This window comes from Amblyomma maculatum, chromosome 6 (genome assembly GCF_055883805.1).
Source record: "Amblyomma maculatum isolate TAMU_Amacu chromosome 6, ASM5588380v1, whole genome shotgun sequence".
Taxonomy (NCBI): domain Eukaryota; kingdom Metazoa; phylum Arthropoda; class Arachnida; order Ixodida; family Ixodidae; genus Amblyomma; species Amblyomma maculatum.
The window spans coordinates 20,974,436-20,994,390 of record NC_139349.1 but is presented as its reverse complement, the minus strand read 5'-3'; the positions used below and the strand labels follow the sequence as shown (position 1 = coordinate 20,994,390).

General features: G+C 42.6%; 2 protein-coding genes across 6 annotated transcripts in view; one reads left to right on the top strand and one right to left on the bottom strand.

Moving 5' to 3' along the window:
* The first annotated feature begins 54 nt into the window (after nucleotides 1-54).
* Nucleotides 55-12,721, top strand: LOC146185213 (calmodulin-like protein 4). 3 transcript variants are annotated; one of them, XM_084606189.1, is made up of 6 exons: nucleotides 55-186; nucleotides 326-356; nucleotides 490-621; nucleotides 1,671-1,853; nucleotides 4,651-4,794; nucleotides 12,588-12,721. In XM_084606189.1, exons 1-5 carry the CDS (start codon nucleotides 184-186, stop codon nucleotides 4,749-4,751), a joined length of 450 nt encoding a protein of 149 aa, XP_084462315.1. In that variant the 5' UTR covers nucleotides 55-183; the 3' UTR covers nucleotides 4,752-4,794; nucleotides 12,588-12,721. The 3 variants fall into 3 exon arrangements, with proteins under 3 accessions (XP_084462315.1, XP_084462316.1, XP_084462314.1); XM_084606190.1 differs by lacking the exon at nucleotides 12,588-12,721 and adding an exon at nucleotides 9,484-9,622; XM_084606188.1 differs by lacking the exon at nucleotides 12,588-12,721 and having other exon boundaries at nucleotides 4,651-4,871.
* LOC146185212 (proton-coupled zinc antiporter SLC30A2-like) overlaps nucleotides 9,178-19,955 on the bottom strand; it is a 66,638-nt gene continuing 55,860 nt past the window's right edge. For all 3 annotated transcript variants that reach the window (XM_084606186.1, XM_084606185.1, XM_084606187.1), the window contains exons 7-8: nucleotides 12,602-12,736; nucleotides 9,178-11,864 (exon numbers count right to left, since the gene is read on the bottom strand). In XM_084606186.1, coding sequence (XP_084462312.1) covers nucleotides 11,722-11,864; nucleotides 12,602-12,736 — 278 coding nt within the window. In that variant the 3' untranslated portion in view covers nucleotides 9,178-11,721. The remainder of the gene's footprint in view (nucleotides 11,865-12,601; nucleotides 12,737-19,955) is intronic.

Genomic DNA, 19,955 nt, shown 5'->3' with positions numbered 1-19,955 from the left:
TTCTGTTCTGCTCAGACAGCTACGATGCTGCCACATTGTCCTGCACTATTTCTAAAAGCGCATTTTTCCGGAGCTCCGGAGAACGCACCTGGCGTTGGCGCTGCACCTGCTGCACCGTGTCATCGCCGTTTTACCTGTTCATGCTGCTTAGTCTTTTCGACTTCCTTGTGTCCCTTATTTACCATGGTGAGTGATCACATTGCTGTTCATTGGCAAAATCGCTGATATGTCAGCGAATAGTAGAATTATAACTTTACACGGTAGTACTCTTCGACCTGTCAAACGACTTCATGCCATGTAATGCATCGCTGCTTTCGTTTTCCAGGCGAGATATTTCAGAGAGCAAGACATCGATGGTAAGAACCCATTGTTCCACTCTGAATTGCGCTGTTGTAAATATTTGCTGGTTGGCGATCATGCATACAACCTTCCTGATGTGGCAGGTAGCCGAAACGGCCGAAACCTAATATGCTGCCTGTTGCATTGCAGAGTTCCGGGACTGCTTTTATCTGAATGCTCATTCCGGACAAATTCGCACCCTTGACGAGCTTACTCTAATTATGCGATCTTTAGGGCTGAGTCCAACCATCACGGAACTCAAAAAGTATTACAAAGACAAAGGTAAGTTAGAAACACTGACCGCTTGTCTACATTTCAACAACCCATTAATACGTTTTATTGCAGCTAGCGAGGCCGTTTCTACTGAGCAAAACAGCGCAAACTTCGCAACGGACAGAGAAGGGCAGACGAGACACAGGCGCTGACTAACAACTGAAAGTTTATTGTTCTGACACCTCGGAATATATACAGCAAGCATCAAAAGAAGAACAACAAAGCCTGATAGACACTCATCTCAGCCATACATCAAGCAGGAGCACCGTGATCATCCGACACCTGATAGGAAAAGCAACTCCTTATCTAGAAGGGCTATGGAGGGAATGCTTACACAGGAGGGAATGCTTACACAGGAGGGAATGCTTACACCACGCGAGAAATAACCGAGGCCGAAAAAATTGCAAACCTAATAGACAGCTGTGTATAAGCATTCCCTCCATAGCCCTTCTAGATAAGGAGTTGCTTTTCCTATCGGGTGTTGGATGATCATGGTGCTCCTGCTTGATGTATGGCTGAGATGAGTGTCTATCAGGCTTTGTTGTTCTTCTTTTGATGCTTGCTGTATATATTCCGAGGTGTCAGAACAATAAACTTTCAGTTGTTAGTCAGCGCCTGTGTCTCGTCTGCCCTTCTCTGCACGTTGTGAAGTTTGCGCTGTTTTGTTCTGTGATGAACCAACTAGCTCGAGATGTTTTCTTCACGTTTCTACTGCACAAAAAGGACGAGGTTGACGTAAGGAAACGCGTGCGATACGTATACATACAAGCGCTATAAGCCTGTCATGATTCTGCAATCTGTCACTATAAAGCAAAAAAAAAAAAAAAAGTGATCTGCAAATGTTTGCCTCCGTTTTTTTTTTTTTTTTTTCCTCCGTTTTCTCCATTGTCTTTGGCAGTTTTTGAGTTTTCACTACCTTTCAAAATCACATTAAGCTGAAAAGTCAGACGTTGCTATTGTCTACTGGCCCTCATTGCATTGTAAAGCATAGCCGATTAGGTGCGCATCATTAGTAGGTGCATCATTGATGTTCATGACTGTTTTAACCATCTATGCAGGAGGCAAGATTTCCTTTGCAGACTTCTTGGAAATCATGCATGCGCACAGCGAGAAAGAAAGCATTCCTGATGAGATTGTGAAAGCCTTCCGAGCCAGCGACAAAACTGGATCTGGCCAAATCTCTGGAAGGGAGCTTCGTCGTATTCTCCTAAACTGGGGAGAGAAACTTACACCTCGTGAAGGTGAGGTGCTTTCCGTCAGTCAACTTCGGACCTGGGTTATTTACAACATGGACTGAGTGCTCTTTATATATACCACAAGTGCCTAACCTTGGATGTGACTGCTTGTTAGCCTCGCATTCTTTCAAGACAGAAAAGGCACTGACAGCACTTTCTCTACATCAAAAGTAAAGGTTAATGACTGACAATGACATGAACATAAGAGCTGATGCGATGCTTGTAAATTCTGACTTAATTGACAGCAGTGTGACCTGTGATGGATGTAAATGCACAACTATGTCCTCAGCTGTACAAGTGCAGTTCTTACATAAAGTGTGGCTGTACTGACATGGGAAAAGTATTCTTAGCTACGTGATGCTGCACAACAGTCAAAACTATGTAGCTACATAACCTGTACGACTATTACAAGACCATGCACATCTCTTCCAGTAGCTTGACTGGATTAATTAAATTTGGAGACATTAATGTCTCCAAATTAGCAACATACCTAAGTGGATTGAGTGCCACTGCTAAGCTTACTTCTAAGTGGCATTTACCTGTCCCTGTGCTTTGTCAGTCTTCGGATTAATGACATACCACTTATCATCCTGAAAAACTTGAATGTAATGCCTTTCCAGCGAGAATAAAGAGTATCCTTAGTGGACTCTGATGTGCCAAGGCTGCACTGAAAGGGCAACTCTGGGTTTTATTAGCATTTTCAGTCAGTAATTGCATTATGTTCTTTAGAGCCGCTTCTCTCCAGTGCAGAAATAAAAACGTTATTCAAAATATCAAGTAGAATTATTTTATAGGAGCAAAAACCGGAAAACCTGAACTGAAAGTAGGTTTTGATCAGTCTGTGACGTCTCAGATATGGCCACAAATCCCATCGTGTGCGCATCGATTCGCTAAACTGGTGACTGTATGTTACAAATGGAGTTACTATTTCTCTGAAATGGCCGAAAAGAAGTGTAAATTTTTGTCTTGCAACAAACACAGAGTGAATATAGATGGCTATGCATCCAGTGACATCACGCACCCAAAGTTGTCCGTAGAAATCGTCGTTATTGAGGCCAGAAATGAGAAATTTTGAAAGTCATTTGAGCTGCAAAAATTCATTTATGCTGCAACAAAAATCAAATCACTATGAAATTTGGCACAGGTTACCAGCAAACAGGAGAACTGAAGTGAAAGTTCCAGTAAAGCTCGATGGGGTTGAAGAAATGCCAGAGTTGCCCTTCAACCTATGAGACACATCCTAGTGGAGGGCTGTGATTATAAGCTTTGATCGGGTGGAGGTCTTGCTGCATCATACTATTTATTTATTGGTGGAAATTAATCTGTTATCATTCCTTTGTGCTAACACAAGCTTTCTTTAATTGCTTGCATGTACTTGCAGTTCGTTGACAATGGCCAAGTTATTATCTGTAAATGTACTGAAGTTGTTACGGGGCTAGTTTGTGCATATTAAATGAAAACAAGTTATCATAAAACAGGATGGACAAAAGCGAGGCAGACAGGATGACGCACTTTGTGATATCACTGCTTTTTGTCACATTAAGAAATATGTGGATTAAGGATGAAACATGTAAAGGTAGCTTACTGCTGGTTTTAAGGAATGCATTAAATTATACTGAAAATAACTTCACAATATGATACTCAGTATTTGTCCATTTCTGGAAAAGTACACGTTAATATGCGGGGTCTTCAGGCGGCGGTGCTGGGCCTGCCGCCTCATCGACTGCATCAGCTTCGCAGCTCGTGGACTGGGCGACCTCGCTTTCGTTGGCGTGACCGCGTATGGCATGATGCTTAACTCCCGGCTGTGTTGCAGGAGCTCACACTCCTTATCTGTAATCTCGGGAAAGCTCATGTTCTCGGGATATCCACGGAGACTACAGAGATGCAAGAGAGCAAAATCATCTGCTCCAAACCCACATGGCTGTTGCCATGGAAATGACACCGTCAAGAAGCGCGAAAGAAGCTTAATATAGAAATCCTAAGACCCATTTCATTAACATCGTGCCTCGGCAAACTAATGGAACACATCGTTCTCAGCAGGTTGCAGGGTTATGTAAAGGACAATGACCTCATCCCCTCAACCATGATAGGATTACACTAAAGAGTGTCTTCCAAGCAGCATAGTGGAACTATGCGACTACAGTACTGAAGCTTGGTGTATATTTATTAGACTTCTAGTTGAGCCACTGCACATTCCAAGCTATATAGGAGTAGTTGCATAAAATAGTGTGGTTGAATTTCTTGCATTGCAGTTTAGGTTTCTTTGCAAAATTCAGTCAAATTCATTAAGAGTTCAGATGAGTAAAGGTCAAAATGCCACTTAAATCTCAGCCAGAGTAAAGCAAGCTCGGATTGACAGAAGTCTACTGTACCAATCAGTTGATGCTTGTACTTACTGAAAGCAGTGAGGTGGACTGGGCTGTCTTTGTTTCAGGGGTGATTTTGGGGAGAAAGTATGTGAAGAAAGTGGGGAAGGGGGAGGGGGGGTGTGCTGTAGTGACTATATTTACCCCTCACCCTCTCCAAGCGAGAAAGTTTCTACAGGACAGCCACTTAGCTTCCATTTTTGAAAAAAAAAAAACATATTAAGGAATGTGTTCTGCAAATACAACTGCCTTTCCCTTCATTCACGAGCTGTCCATAAACGTACCCATTTTTTTTTCTTTCCTTTTTATTTTTTTGCACTTCCACAATTGGTGGTAGTGCAAACGGTCGTGGGCTTTATTATTAAGTAGTAACCAGTTTGCTTTCCCTACTGCGATATTCCCTTGCTTATGCTTTACACCTTGGCTTGTTTCAGTGGATGGCATATTTCGAGAGGCCCGTATTTCGCCAAATGGCCCCGTCCAGTATAATGACCTAGTGCGGGTTGTGTGCGCACCTGTACCCGACTACTACTGACATGACACACACCTGCTCGGCGTATATGTTGTCATGGTGCGCAGTAAGTGAATAATGATGCGTTTGCATAGATTGTTTTTTATTGGATGGTGGATGCAATAAATATTTTTCTATTGTAAACTGCAGCTTTTATGTTAGCAATGTTGAAGAGTGGGCTGTGTTGACGAACCCTTTCAAAACCATCATGCGCCCGTTTTCAGTACCATTACACTTAATGTGCTCAGATTTGTACAACAATGTCCTAGTTGTGCTAAAATTTTTTTTTTTTTCCCTATAAACTTGCTGCTGTTTTTAATTTCATTTGTAATGGAATGTTCTTAATGTATTTATCAGTGCTTTCTTTGGCCACTGATGAAGGCATGAATGAAATGACTCTGATGAACAGCAGCTAGTTGGCTTAGCTGCTTGAAACGTAGGATGCTTTTATCTTTCCTATTCCATTGCAGTTTATTATAGCACTTAGGGTTAAATGAAATAACAAGAGAACATAGTTACAATTTTAAACATTCCAGCACATGTACCATTTTTAGAACTGTTTTTATGTTAGATAGGTGATCCATTTCCTGCTAACTTAATGCAGAATCTCTTTTATTGGTAACTACAAAACACTTACTTCAAAAAAATTTCAAATAAAAATTCTGTAAGAATGGAGTCACTTTTCACAAGGAAATACAATGCATGGCTGTACCCAGAAGATTGGGAAACTGTGCATTTTACAATTTTACATGTCAGGGATTTGATCCCACAACCTAGAGGTCTGCTGCCATCTTGAGTTGTCAAAGAATTTGCAGCATATAGTAGATAAAAATATTTTATTCACTTTTTGCCTGCACGGTGAGCCATGTTGGCCAACATGCTTCAGTATAAAGTATACTTCACAGGCACGTTGCAATCCAAGGAGGTTGAAAGATATGATATGACTGCGTGCTCAGGGGAAGCCTGGATAACAAAACGGAATGTATTGACTCGTGGGCATTGCTTAGTGCACGTACATATTTTTGATAGACAACACACAATGTGCATTACAGGTCTTCTTGCATAACACTGCAGTCCACTCTCTTGCAATAAATATACCTTTGTTTCTTGTACATCATTCACAAACACGCACCTATCACTAGCACTACCTATCACTGTGCAAACATCACAGAAGAAGACACTACAAGTGGAAAAAGCAGCTCAAGGACATTTCAGTGTTCCTCACTAGTGCAAGTGAATGCGCGGGGAATGGTAGTGGACGGTGTGAAAGAAACACTGTAAGCTCATACAGAAATGCCAAGACATAAGAGACCGAGAATGAGCAGTTTTTCAACTTACTTGGTGCATGTATGGCCCTGGAAATTGAACTGCCTCATGGCAGCCAGAACTGCATGCTTGAGCACTACATGCCTGACGATAGTAATCATTTCTGGACAGTCCAGTGACCAGTTCCACAGAATATAAACTGCACTTAGCATCACCCTTGTAAAGCCAACAGAATGCCATGTAAAACAAACCTAAACGATGAACACAAGGCTTCGTGCTCTATCGGTAATAACTACTAATGCTAGCATCTGCTGCTGGGCTGGACACATGATACCTCGCCATTAAATCAAAGCTAAACAATGCACACAAAGCCTTGCGATCTATTCATCTATGCATCTGTAGCAGGGCTCAATCACATGTCATCTCACCATTAATTACAATTGGCAAGTGTACCTTACATATGGCTGAACAAAACACACGTATACAAAAATGAGCTTGGAACCTTTCTTAAAAATGTCTCACATGTGAACAGTAGGGCTGCAATTTGCAACTACAAGCAAAAAGGTTGCATGGTAGTTCTTATCAAAGCCCACTGAGAGACCACTGCACACCGTGGAAGCTCTTATTATGACGCACAGGGCAAGAGTGTCTTGCATACTGTGCGGCATTGCACACCAAGTAAGGTATTTGTAGAATAACATTTTTCATCTTAAAGCACATAATATTAGCCGCAGCAAAGAGAACACAGTTTACAAGATGGCGCAGCAACAACATGACACCAAAATGCTTTGATATAACAGCACACACTCAAGAAGCAATATTGAAACTGCTCAAATGCACTAATAAACATTTCTCTAGTCGTTACATGGAAACTAGCTAGATTTCAAACATAATCATGCTTAAAAACATGAAAAACCACTGAAATGAGCTTCCAGGGTAGCAGAGAGAAAAAGCAAACCACTAATCGTTTTGCACATAACTTCTTTGCATTGTACAGGTAGTCTGTGCATCATCGAGTGTTTTCCTTCTTTGCTTGGCTGAAATGAAAGCAAAGCAGTGCAGACCTCATAGGCTTGTAACGCCTGCATTAACGCTGCTGGTGAACCACAACCACCCTCACACTCCAAGTTGCTAGCATCATGCAACTTGGAATCAAAAGCACAACCTTATTGCACTGATACGAAACTAGCGGTCATCTCTCAAGTACCACATAAAGTCTATCGTAGAATGCGATTGCGTGCAACTTTTGCAAGCATTGCTTACCGAACAAAAGCTGTTCCTTCAGACTCTTACTATTGCACAACAACCCTGCCCTGCCTAAATAACTTAGGAAAGTAGTTCCAGCCCTTTGCAGAACTATTAAATGGCATGCATGGCGGAAAAGAGGAAGGAAGGAAGATTGCTTGGATCACAAACTTGAGCAAGGGAAAGTGGAAAGGCCTCAATCCACTTGTCAGTGTTTTGACAAATGGGTCTCTTTTTATTCTGGACCGAATGGAGAGAAAACAAAAAAAAAGCCCATTTGTTGAAACACTGACCAGCAGTAGAGGCTTCCATTCAGGTTTGTGCTACCAAAATGACACGAAATTTAAACTCCACACATGATGCATGAAAATAAAAACAGACCAAGAGAACGAGGTAACCCTTGAAAAAGTGCTGTTCTTTGACGAACGTACATAGTACGTACTTCACTAAAGCTAACACTCGTGCAGATCCTTTGCCTCCGATTGTGTGTAGCAGGGATATGTTTTGTAAGTCAATGCAGTGAAAAATGTGGCGATCAAGTGAATGTACCAGCATGGCTCACCACTGCACAGCTGATCGCAGCAAGAACTGGCTCCTGGGCCCTGGCACTGCGTCACAGTACCAGCCACCAAAGATGTCAAAAATGTCGCACGTATAACAAAGTAGAATGAGAGGAAGAAGATGGTTACACGGTGTGAAATAGCACTAACAAGGGTAGAGGGGGGGGTGGGGGGAAGCCTTAGTTCGCAGGTAGAGCCAATGTTTTGACAAGTGGACTTGCGTGTCTGCACTGAATCTGCTTTAGGTGCTGACTAATCATCCACCCCACATTGTAGTTTTTCCCGGTACTGCCGCTTTTACTTTTTTTTGCAGGCCACAGGGTCACCGGTTCTAGACTGAGAAGTACATACCGAAAAAACATTTTTTTTTATTCACTCCTTGACTTACTTTCTCCTCACCCACTCTCCCCTACACCACTCCTTGACCTACTTTCTTCTCACCCACCCTCCCCCTCCCCAGCTTTTCTCCTTCGGAAGAAAAAGCATATTTAAACCCCTGCCAATGATGATTGCTCTGCCCAGGCGAAGACAAGTCCACTTGACAAAACGTTAGCTCAACCTGCGAACTCTGGCTTACCCCCTCTACCCTTGTTCAGTGCTCTTTCACACACGTATAGCAAAAACAACAAAAAACGCATGAACTTTTGAGCTATGTGAGGCAAATGCTGCTTTATAAAGAATGTGCTCCTTAAACTCACTCAACAGAGAAACATTGCAATTTTCATCTCAATCGCTCTGAGGCATCATTGTTGATGCATCACAGGTTTTGTGGAATACATTGAGGATCAGGAAAACCTAACCAAGTAGCGAAGTACTACACTTGTTGGCTTGGGATCTCTAATTGATAAACAAAAGAAGGTACAAAATAGTAGGGTTAGTCTTCTTGTAGAGCACAGTCCTAAAGTGGCAGACAGTAATGTGTCAGATAGGTGCACTCAGAGGTTCTTTGTTTTACAACTAGTACTTAGCTAGATGCTCAGCAAGGCATTTGGTGATTACAGATATTTTTGACGATAAGATATGCCACTGTACACGCATAAATGTTATAGAGCCCTTGCTGAACTCTATATAATGAAAATTACACAACAAGCCTACCATCAAGAATAGTTACCAAACCAGTATGACCCTCTGCCACCCACTGCCAATCCAGGATGGGTTTTGCCCCCAAAGTCCCAAAAGGCTGAAAAGAAAATTTATTTTGGTAATGGCTCATATTTCGTTTACAAGCTCAAGGTAACAAGGTAGCAGAGGAACAAATTCTCCATGAGCTTTTCAAAAAGCTCATGAAACAAAATCAGGGAAGCCCATGATACAAAGGTATTTTACTGGTCAAAAACTAATTAACAAACTTAGTCAATTGTAAGTAAAAGCTAGTTGGGGCAGCTTAGTCAGATTGTCCACACTTAATGCTGTAAAAAGAAATAAAAAAACATCCTTCAAATTTTAAATGCAATTCAAAGAGAGGTAGGTTTACATGACAAAATGCATATATTTTTACCTATCATTCCTACAGGATTATTCTGCGGTAGACAAATGCAAAAATAATCCCATTGCACATATGTTAAGATAAACTGCAAAAGTGCCACTCGAAATGCACATAATGTGCAGACTGAACCACAACTCCATAATATCAAACAGTAATACTTTGAATATCCAATAAATGCAAAACATTTTTCCCTTTTCAGAACTGCCCACCAGTCTACAATAAAAACAAATGCTTATTTACTGCAGGCTCCTCAGGAAGCTGAAAACAAAAATAATTACATAAAGAACCATTACATGTTCAACAAAACTTTCCAGAGATTCAGAACAACCAAATGTACCCCCATGAAAAGCATGCAGCTGAAAATATTTGCTTTCAAGTCCTGAATTGCATTTTGTATCTTCATCGGCCATAAACTCTTGAATGCGGAAGAACCTATGTTCTCAATCTTCCCACACTTTGGACTGCCAGATGCACTAGGGAGCGCCACTGAACATATTAGAAGACAAAACCTTGGCCTGCATACTTTTGGTGGGGGCTGTATAGCAAGGCAAGGTGCAGTGATTCAGAAAGGAGTACAAGGAAAAAAAAAAGGGGGTGGGGGGCAAGTAATGAGCAGCAGAACTGCATAAAATAAAACATTCACTCCAATTCAAATAGACTATAGGTAGCATCCTTCAAGTTAGCCTCTGTGCGAGCTTGTTGAGGCATGCCTGCTAGCCATGACATCTCTTGTGGAGAGTACAGTAAAATCTCATTACTTTCGACTCCAAGGGACCAGCACGCAGCTTCAGCGTACTAGAAGAAGCACATGAATACAAGCACGGGAAATGTACATAGGCACTATAACAGTGTGACGCCACTAGTGACATGCCAAGCAGTTAAAAAGGGCGTGACTGGCTGACATGCACGGCCAATGGCAGTTGCAGAATGGCATGGAGTGAAGCAAAGCAAAATGGTAACTATGCTAGTGACCTATAATTCCAGAGATGGCGGTCTTCCGATCATTGTCATGCCTGCCACAGCACATGCAATATGTGTGGGTACCACTAGGCAATGCAAGTTTGTGGAGGTCTCTCTTGTTCATTGCTCGGTTGCATGGGTTGTGCCTCAACATGACGCCCCGTCTGAATTAATCAGTATGAGCCCCCTCTAGTCAGAATCAACAAGCGTTCGACGCACCAGCCTTACATGGGCTCCGGCCAAGGCCACACCAATAGATTAAATTATGTACGGGAGGTTGAAGTAATGAGATTTTACCGTACAGGCACTTCTAATTTGTGCCAACATATCTGTGCTGAAACTTCATGCCAAGGCAGCACATTGTGGCAGGTCTGTATTATAATATGCTGGTTAGTTGCCTTGCTAAGCAATATTAACTGCCTGCAAGTTGCTTGCGTGTATGAGTGTTTTATTTTGTCAAATTATTGCTTTTAAATTATTCAAAAAAAAGCAAATTATTATTGCTTTCAAATTCAAATTATTTGCTTTCAAGCACCGAGGAGCTTAGGTTCGGCAGGTAAACAATGCATAAATGCTGCGGACAATAAAGCTTTTACAGAATATACGTGACTGATTAAACCTGTGCAGGTTCAATGTGGTTTGATTCATTACAAGAGCCAAACTTAGTGGTGCGCAGTTTGCTGCCAAGTGCTTCCTTGTATGATGGAAATGCTACCGAGTGCTTTCTTGTATGATGTAAACGAAAATTATTGGCTACCATAACAAGAGGTGCTTAAGCCAGTCTCCCTGACAGATAATGCAGCCCAAATGCTTACGATGCATTTTTAAGCCAGTAATTGCAACGATGCCATTCCACAAGCCACTTGGGCAATGTGACCAGAAATGGCTGAATGGGAGTTCACTAGACAATTTACACACACAAAACCACTGCACGGCTGGCCCCACACAAGAAACGTGGAGTGAAACACAGGATTGCCAATTCAGCTGAAAGTGCAGTTCTGATGTTGCTTCCATGGTGGCAGCTTTCGTCACTTGCTATACAGTAGGCAGCGCTGCGGAGAGTGATGAGCGGCTTCTTTCTTTTTGTGGTAAATTCCTGGTATTTGCCGCTTGTCCGCATGTATCTAACGTGCCATCTGATTCAGCTCCGAACTATGGATGCTGCTAATAACCGTGCAAACGAGAAAAATGACCAGTACGATAACAGATGGTTGTCCGTGCTTTCAAGTAGGAGGGGGAGAAAGCACGAGTGAGGACCAATAGCGGAAAGGGAAAGCAGGGGAAGGAAGACAGCGTGGTGCAGCAGCCTCTGCAGAATTAGGCCAGTAGAGCAAACACGCCGGCAAGGGAGGATGGAGCTGCCACTCCTGCCCGTGTTACTCCAGGGCAGGAACTTTGGGTATGCTGAGATGTGATTGCACTGGAGTGTCGTCGCCCTTGGTTAGCAAGTCTTGACCAGATGCTAGAAGGGGCATCATCAAGGTCCCTTGCATGCTTCGCAGGAGAGCATCTCCGTAGGGCTGAACACCTCCACCTGAATGGTGGAAGTGTTGATTCCAAAGCTCTTTCGCACCAACTTCTGAGCAGCTTGAAGCACGGCCGCTTGGTCGGCATCGCTGTCTGCAAATAACACACACGAGTGTAGCACATACACTATATCCAGGACCACCCAAAACCACTCCCACATCTTTGGGCATGGCCATGCATGCTTTTTCCTACAACATTTCTCCACAATATACATGAAAATAAAACTGGCACTGACAAAACATGAGAAGCCGCATTATGTCTCACCTAGGAGAGACCACGGCAATAAAATCACGGCCTATTGGTGCGGTAATGTGTTTAAGCTTTCATTTTTTCCTACCACGATTAACGATTTGAACAAGCTCTCTAGTGACATGATGGCTGCGTCTAGTATTGAAAATTCAACTGAGAGTTTCATTCATTGAATGTTATATTATTGATTTCTGAACTTACGGAACTGTGTGCGCTAATTATGTTATTGTCAAATTTTACTGTGCTTTGTTATTTTTCAAAAGGTTACTGTACGCTCTGTCAATTAGTTTTTTCTTTATTGCTGTTTTACTTGCTTGCGCGTTGTAGGATTTACTGATTGGATTTCCTCTCGTGACCCCATGTATTTATACCCACCATGCAATAATGCTGTCTAGGCAACGTAGGCATACCGAATAAATCAATAATTTCCCATGACTCTCAGGAAAATCTGGTGATGCAACCAACTGTATGTGTAAAACGATACCAAGTTAAAAAAAAAAAAAGTATAATCTAGTGCAACTTTTCCTTTTTTTTTTTTTCCTTTCCCTTCAAAACATAACGATGCAGATAATGCCACCCACCAACAGCTAGATGGACAGCCAGGGCATTCCTGTCGATTGTCAGTGACCAGACGTGGAGGCTATGTGCCATGCGGACACCCTTGATGCTCTGCAGGGCAGTCTTCACAGCCGTGTAGGTGAGGTCCCCTGGGAAGCCTGGAGACAAATCCAGTTGCAGAAATGTTACATGAGCAAACAAAGATAAGCTAATCCTGTCAGTGGGACTTTGTGATGTTTGCACAATGTTCTCACAACTCAAATGACCTGAATTGAACTGCCATGATGTGCAAATGCATGAATTCCAGTCAGAATCAATTTGGTATGAGTCAGCACGATCAACATGGTCATCATCGCGCAGCACTGGACTCAACAGCCCCCTCTGCAGCAAAACCTTCCTCACTCCTTTGGAGGGAGGATTTTACAAATTTGAAAGGTAAGGGTGTGCGAAATTTTGGAACACAAATATAAAACTAACCTGCAAAAACAAAAATGACGAATCTTCATGGAGGGAGGACAGTTTCAGCCAATAAGCGCCACCACAAAGGGTAGATTCACACCCCACAAAAGCCAACCATCAGACCAAGTTTGTACCACCAGTGGGTTCGCAGAAAAAAAAAGAAAGCAGTCCTTTTGGATATCCAATGAAATATCTAACAACAAAAAATGCCCTTGAAATTAGCTTTGGTTTACCTTGTGGTTAAACCTGGAGTTATGTGAGAGCTATATCTGCATGGCTACGCTTAGGTTTGGCTTGAAAGTAAAGACATGGCTTTTCCACATAGTAGTTTACTCTATGGTTTCAGCTTTATTTATGCCATATGGAGCACTTTTGACCACTAAAATGCAATGAGTTGAAAGCCTCTATTGTGCGGTGGTCTTAAGCCCTCCGCTATGGCACCTCTTTCTCTCTGTTTTCACTCCCACCTTTGCAATGACGCGATAGCGCAAGCTACCAGCTGACATGTAAAGCCTCGCCTTAACCGAGCCTTATCAATGTGCCTGCGTGGACTGGGGATAACGTGAATGCAAGGGTTTTGGCAGGCTGGTTCTGATATCATCCTCCCATATGAAAGGAGAGGCCAGAGTTGACAGCTCCTGCCAAACGTAATGTCAGGAAGCCCTACATTCAGTTAGTGCTCGGCCATGTCAGCTACCAGCTACCGCCTCCCACGACTTCTTTCTTCGCTCTTCGGACAGGCAAGGCGAAATGGTGAGACTGTGGCCAATGTAGCTCTCACTACAAAAATATGACAGGCAGTAATAACAACCTATTAACTCGGACTGTAACGAAATGGAAGAAATGCCTGAATTATCTGACGGTCCAGTTATGAAATGCCCCGTTGAACCCTTGCTGCAGTGGCAGAAACAACCAAAAGCATTTTGGAGTAGGCTTTGTAGCAAGCAAAAAATTCTATTTGGAGCAGCTTCATCGTATTTTGTAGCACGAGTCTGATGCTTAGAAACAACGTAAACAAAATATGAGGGACACTTTAGATTTCTTTTTATGGCTATGACACAACAGCATTACCGGCTCCTGTCTGTGACTCTCCTCGAAGATCCTAGTTTGTGTACATATTGCTTAATTACTAATCCATCAGTTTGTGCCGGTTTGGTTCAGTTTATAAAATTATTGCTCCAAACCAGCTCAGGCTATGAGAAATGCCGCAGTGTAGGGCAGTGTAATGCTGACAAGGACGAATTATCTGCACAACGTGGCCTTTAACAGTATCATGTTGAAATGCGAACACAGGTTTTTCAAAGTAACTTCAGCTAACATATAGAAAATGATTATGCACTGCATGAAGTCAGTTATCTCAGCTAGGTCTGCATGATTTTATTAAAGGGACAGAACACTGCAATTTAGGCATCCAATTTTTTTCAATGCGGAACTGGCGGTTTTGTTAGAAATGCTGTAAAAAAAATTTACCTAAAATGTCTCAATCAGTGCATGCGGCCATTTTCGAGTAGACCTAATGCTTGAAATCATGAGCAGCAATCACGATGACTGGTGATCAACACAAAATGATGTACCAAAAGCTAATACAAATTTCCCTCACCAGACAGTAATCAGACATTTTCAAAGTAGACTATCTCTAATGTCCATTTCAGTTTCCACACTAAAGGCTGTTAATGCACAGGAATGTATGCCTCACCAACAAAAGTTTTAGTGGCCCGTAATCAGCTTCATCCGAGGAATTCATAACACTATGGGGCCATTTAGCGACAAACACTGTCAACACATCATAGGCGATGCAAAAGGAAGGGTGGATTTTATTTATGGGTGCACCTAGAGAGAGCACAAAATATCATAAAACAAGGCGAGCATTCCTGAAATTAACAAATTCAGGGATATTTTCTTGAGATGTTGTCAAGTGGGGTACTGCGGTGATGACGAAAGTGTCTCGCTGCAAGAGGTCACTAGGGTTGTTGTTATGGAATTTTCAGTGCCAAATTTAAATCCTCGTTTTTCAGATACCGTAGTGCCAGATCTGTTCTATATGAGTCAAGGTCTCCGCCATAATCTCGTTAGATATTTTGGTCAGTGCTCTCCTTTAATGTGCTCAAATTTCTCACAAGCTGAACAAAAAATTAGTTAATTTTTGTGTTGTTAGCATTAGGAGGAATTTTTTCTCTGCAAAAGTTGCAGAGAATGTTACACCCGATCAAACTACGTTCATCAATACAACTTCAGCTTGATAACACTCTAAATATCGTAAAATGAGATTAAAAATTGGCATTTAGTTGGTTGGTTCGTGGGGTTTAATGTTCCAAAGCAACTTAGGCTATGAGAGACGCCGTAGTGGATGAGTTGCCATCAGGACAGTGAGTTACTGCCGTTTCTGCAGTTAGCACGTCATTCACTTCATTGCAGTCGTTGCCTGCACAGTGCATGTGCAAATATGGTGAACAATCATGAGATCATGAGGAAAATGTACTGGTGATTGCGTTTTCTCACAGACGGGGACTGAGCGATGAGGAAATTGTTTGGTTGGCCCACTGGCAGCGACTGTTCAGATCTGGAATGCTCCGATGAATACCATGAAACAGCACCGAGGAATCGAGAAGCTACTGACATGTCTTCAAGCGATTCATCTAACAGCAAAGCTTCTAAAGCGGAGGAATTGATAACTGCGAAAAGCAAGGTAATGAAAATATGGCATTGGGTGAAAAAAAAGGTATCGCTGTCAATGAAGGCTACCTAATGAGCGAGTTTGTTCCAAATGTTACACCCAAGGAAGCTACAATACTGCTGAGATGTTTTCAAAGCTTATGGATGAAAATATGGTTGAGCACCTAACACTTGAATCAATCGTTACCTGATAGAAAACAAAGAGAGAAAGGTGAAACCAATAAAAACGAAAAATATTTGCAAATTTATTGGAATAACTTTGTACATGTCGATTGTGTCTTTGCTATTTAGACGTATTTACAATCAAACCCACTTATAACAATATTGAAGTGCAAGTGCCATAGAAGTATTGTTATAACCGAAAATTGTTATAACTGAGTTAGGGCAAAAAAAAAAAGAAAAGATTACAAACTACACCTGTAATGAGGATGATGTAGCTTACACTTTTCATTTTGTAGCGGAAAGCAACCCGTAATCCGTAAGCGTTGTCCGTTTCACAGAAATCTGGCTGATATCTTTCTGCAGGGCATTCAACTGCTGAACATAGCACAGTGGAAAGTTCTTGGCAAAAATGAAGTCCCGCAGGAAGTCACAATAATTCTCAAAGCCTACTGGTGAAACGCAACCTGCACAGGTTCCGGTTCATCGTCACTGTCACTGTTACCATAGTCTTCCGTGCAGTGACTACTGTGACAATAGCCTCGTCTGTAAGCATTTCGTCTGTCGGGACTGTATCGTCGGCATGTAAAAATTCCTCAAGTCCTGACATGCCGCAATCACTACCGCTCACTGTAGACCAAAGCTCGGTCATTGCTGTATTGGCAGGAGCATTAAAACCTTTCACGTCGCTGGCATCCGCCACGGAGCCCGCTTTCCTGAAACAGTTCGTGATGGTGGAGGAGCCTATTATGCTCCAAAAATGAACTGCACTGACATCAGGAGCGACATCTTCAAGTCAGAGTCAACCAGTGTTCTTGTCGAGATTCAGCATTAGCCATCGGCGACACAGTGTCTTGAAGCAAGCAATCATGCCTGCATCCATGGGCTGTAAGCCTGCAATGGTGTTAGGTGGGAGGAAAAAAAATTCCAAATGCGAAAGCTTTTGAGCTGCTTTGTGTGCAGCGCAATTGTTGATTACCAACCATCTTCCTGCCTACGCGCTGCATCTGCTGATCAAACTCAACCAGCTGCTCGCGCAAAAGTTCGCGCCATCCACGCTTTCCCATTATGACGGTAGTGAACCAGGGACCTCGCGGTACTGCGGAAACAGGGGAGATTCTTGATTTCCCCATAACGAAGGTGGGGCACTTGTCGCTGCCGTCCATGATGGCGCATAAGAAAACTGTCACGCGACAGTTTGCTTTGCTTTGCTTGCTGCCCTTACAGGTATCACCTTTGACAGCGTGCATCTTTGACGGTAGCATTTGGAAAAACAGCCCAGTCTCGTCCCCATTGTACAATCCCAGCCAGCATATGTTACTTGGATGCAGCGCAGCGTTTCCTCAAGCCACTTCTACCTAGCGTCGACATAGAGCGATCCTGCCTAGCACACGCCTGCGTTGTAGACTATTCCATGTCTCTCCTTAAACCGTTAAATCCAACCACCACCAGGCTGGAAATTAGTGTTGCCCAGGAGGTATGCAAAGTTCTTGCCTTCTCCGCTAAAATCAGGCCAGTAATTGGTAGGTTCGCTGCATGGAAGTTCAAGAACCACTGATCACCTGTTATAAGTTATAAGTGTTGACTTTTAATAACCATATTTGATCGTTATAACGGATACTATAATATGACACCCTTCTAATAAGCGGGCTACTTTACCATAGAGCTCATGGCAAATCTGACAGGGCAGCGGCAGCCCATTGTTATATCCGATGTATTGTTAAAACCGGTATTGTTATAAATGGGTTTGACTGTACTGGCCATGGCTGCTATGCCAGTCACATGTTGCTGACCGTATGATTGGGAACCATTTCAATGAAATAACCTCTGTTTTCCATGCTTACAACAATGATGATGAAAATAAAAAAAAAAAACGAAAGGTATGACACAGATTCAACGAAAGCGGTTTCTCAGTGCAGCAGAGATGGAACCATGTGCAGGTGTCAATGAGATGATACTAATCTCATCCCAATGGACGACCCCAAGAGAGCCACTTCTGCCTTTCTGTCAACAGCTTGCTGCAGCACACAGCTGTGAAGAGTTCAGCAATGCGGCTTTCTGAATTCAATAGCCAAATGAAGGCAGATAGCGCCATGGAAGACGAAGAGGCACTGCGAATGTCTGCCTCTATTGCTGACCACGGCATCAAACATCCCATGTGCAGCATGGCATGATGGGGCACACTGCATTCCTGTAAATGTGCTTCAGAACAAGGCACAGAGCTGCAAGGTGCTGCTGACATGCACGCGGTGAACAAATGCAACATAAAAAATGCAGTGTCTGCGTATTGATGTAGATGGACCAGGAAAACTGTTTTGAGCAGTTTCATAAGGAGTAACACATATGTGTATGCTTAATTTATGAAGAAATAAACCATACCAAGCTAGTTTGTTTTTCGTCTAGTGCATTCATTTTAGCCTACTGTATGTATATAATAGACAAAGTTTATTATGTGCTAGCAGATGCAGTGCGAGAAACAAAGGGTCCCTTAGGAGCATGCTGCAATAGAAACTGTTCCTTAATCTGGTCTAGATGCAAAGGTATCCTTCTTGCAATTTAGCAAACCATCAAAAGATTGTGTTTTGAGAAAATCAGAAAAAATGAACAGAGGTTGGATTTATATGGCTCGTTCGCACCTTATAGGCACGTGTCGTGTTTGTAAACAAAGGTGGTGCTACGATCGGCAGCGACATGGGGTATAGGCAAAAACGCAGCATGCCTACACAGCGCCAAGCATCGCTGTTTTCGAAACCAGTTCGCACACGGGAATATTCTGAAGCGTAAGCTGCGTTTACGCATAAACATAGTTTTGGTTATACCTGGAAAGTAGTTCAGCACTTTATCAGCCAATTACTGCTGGAATTGCCTGGCAAAGACCGCTGCAAACAGCACGTGGCTACTATGGACTGTAGTGACTGATCAAGTTAAAAAGAAAAATGTGTGTGTGTGTGTGTGTGTGTGTGTGTGTGTGTGTGTGTGTGTGTGTGTGTGTGTGTGTGTGTGTGTGTGTGTGTGTGTGTGTGTGTGTGTGTGTGTGTGTGTGTGTGTGTGTGTGTGTGTGTGTGTGTGTGTGTGTGTGTGTGTGTGTGTGTGTGTGTGTGTGTGTGTGTGTGTGTGTGTGTGTGTGTGTGTGTGTGTGTGTGTGTGTGTGTGTGTGTGTGTGTGTGTGTGTGTGTGTGTGTGTGTGTGTGTGTGTGTGTGTGTGTGTGTGTGTGTGTGTGTGTGTGTGTGTGTGTGTGTGTGTGTGTGTGTGTGTGTGTGTGTGTGTGTGTGTGTGTGTGTGTGTGTGTGTGTGTGTGTGTGTGTGTGTGTGTGTGTGTGTGTGTGTGTGTGTGTGTGTGTGTGTGTGTGTGTGTGTGTGTGTGTGTGTGTGTGTGTGTGTGTGTGTGTGTGTGTGTGTGTGTGTGTGTGTGTGTGTGTGTGTGTGTGTGTGTGTGTGTGTGTGTGTGTGTGTGTGTGTTTTGCTATGTTTTTGCTATGGGGCATAAAAGCATGGGCTTCCTGTTGCTCTAAGCACCTTCACTCTAAAGAACAATATTACTGGCAATTATAGTGAACTAGAAATCGTTTCCATCATGGTACCGGCAACTAGTCATGGAATTGTATTGAAGTAAGAACTCAATCCTTTAGTTCTTTGTCACAGTCGCCTAGTAAGCTGCCAACTTGTTTTATTCCGCTCGATAAAGAAGACATGACGACCCGTAAGAATAATGCACTCACTTTGTTCTCCTTGCTCCATAAGAGAGATGCATGAGCGCAAATGCAATGTTCTCCATGATCGCTTGCAGCAAAATTTGAGCGTTCTGCTGAGCTTTTTTAATTATACTTGGAAAATTTTTATTCAAATGCAAGTCATCGTATTCTGCTTATACGGCACCCAGCCCTCATAGCTGACTCCACTTTGAGACATTATATATACAGTATATATAGTAAAACCTCGTTACAAGAGACACTCAAGGGACCTGAAAAACATGTCTCTTGTAACCAAAAATTCTAAAAGCACTGTGTTATCAGTTTACTGCACATCAGCATATAAATGCATTCACATGCATTAACAGGAAATTGTTCGGGAAAGCTTAAAGAAAT

Excerpts from the sequence above, each read along its gene's own strand:
- LOC146185213 (XM_084606189.1), top strand. Across the intron at positions 357-489 it reads CAGAGAGCAAGACATCGATG|AGTTCCGGGACTGCTTTTAT; the intron begins GTAAGAACCCAT and ends GTTGCATTGCAG. Across the intron at positions 1,854-4,650 it reads GAAACTTACACCTCGTGAAG|TGGATGGCATATTTCGAGAG; the intron begins GTGAGGTGCTTT and ends GGCTTGTTTCAG.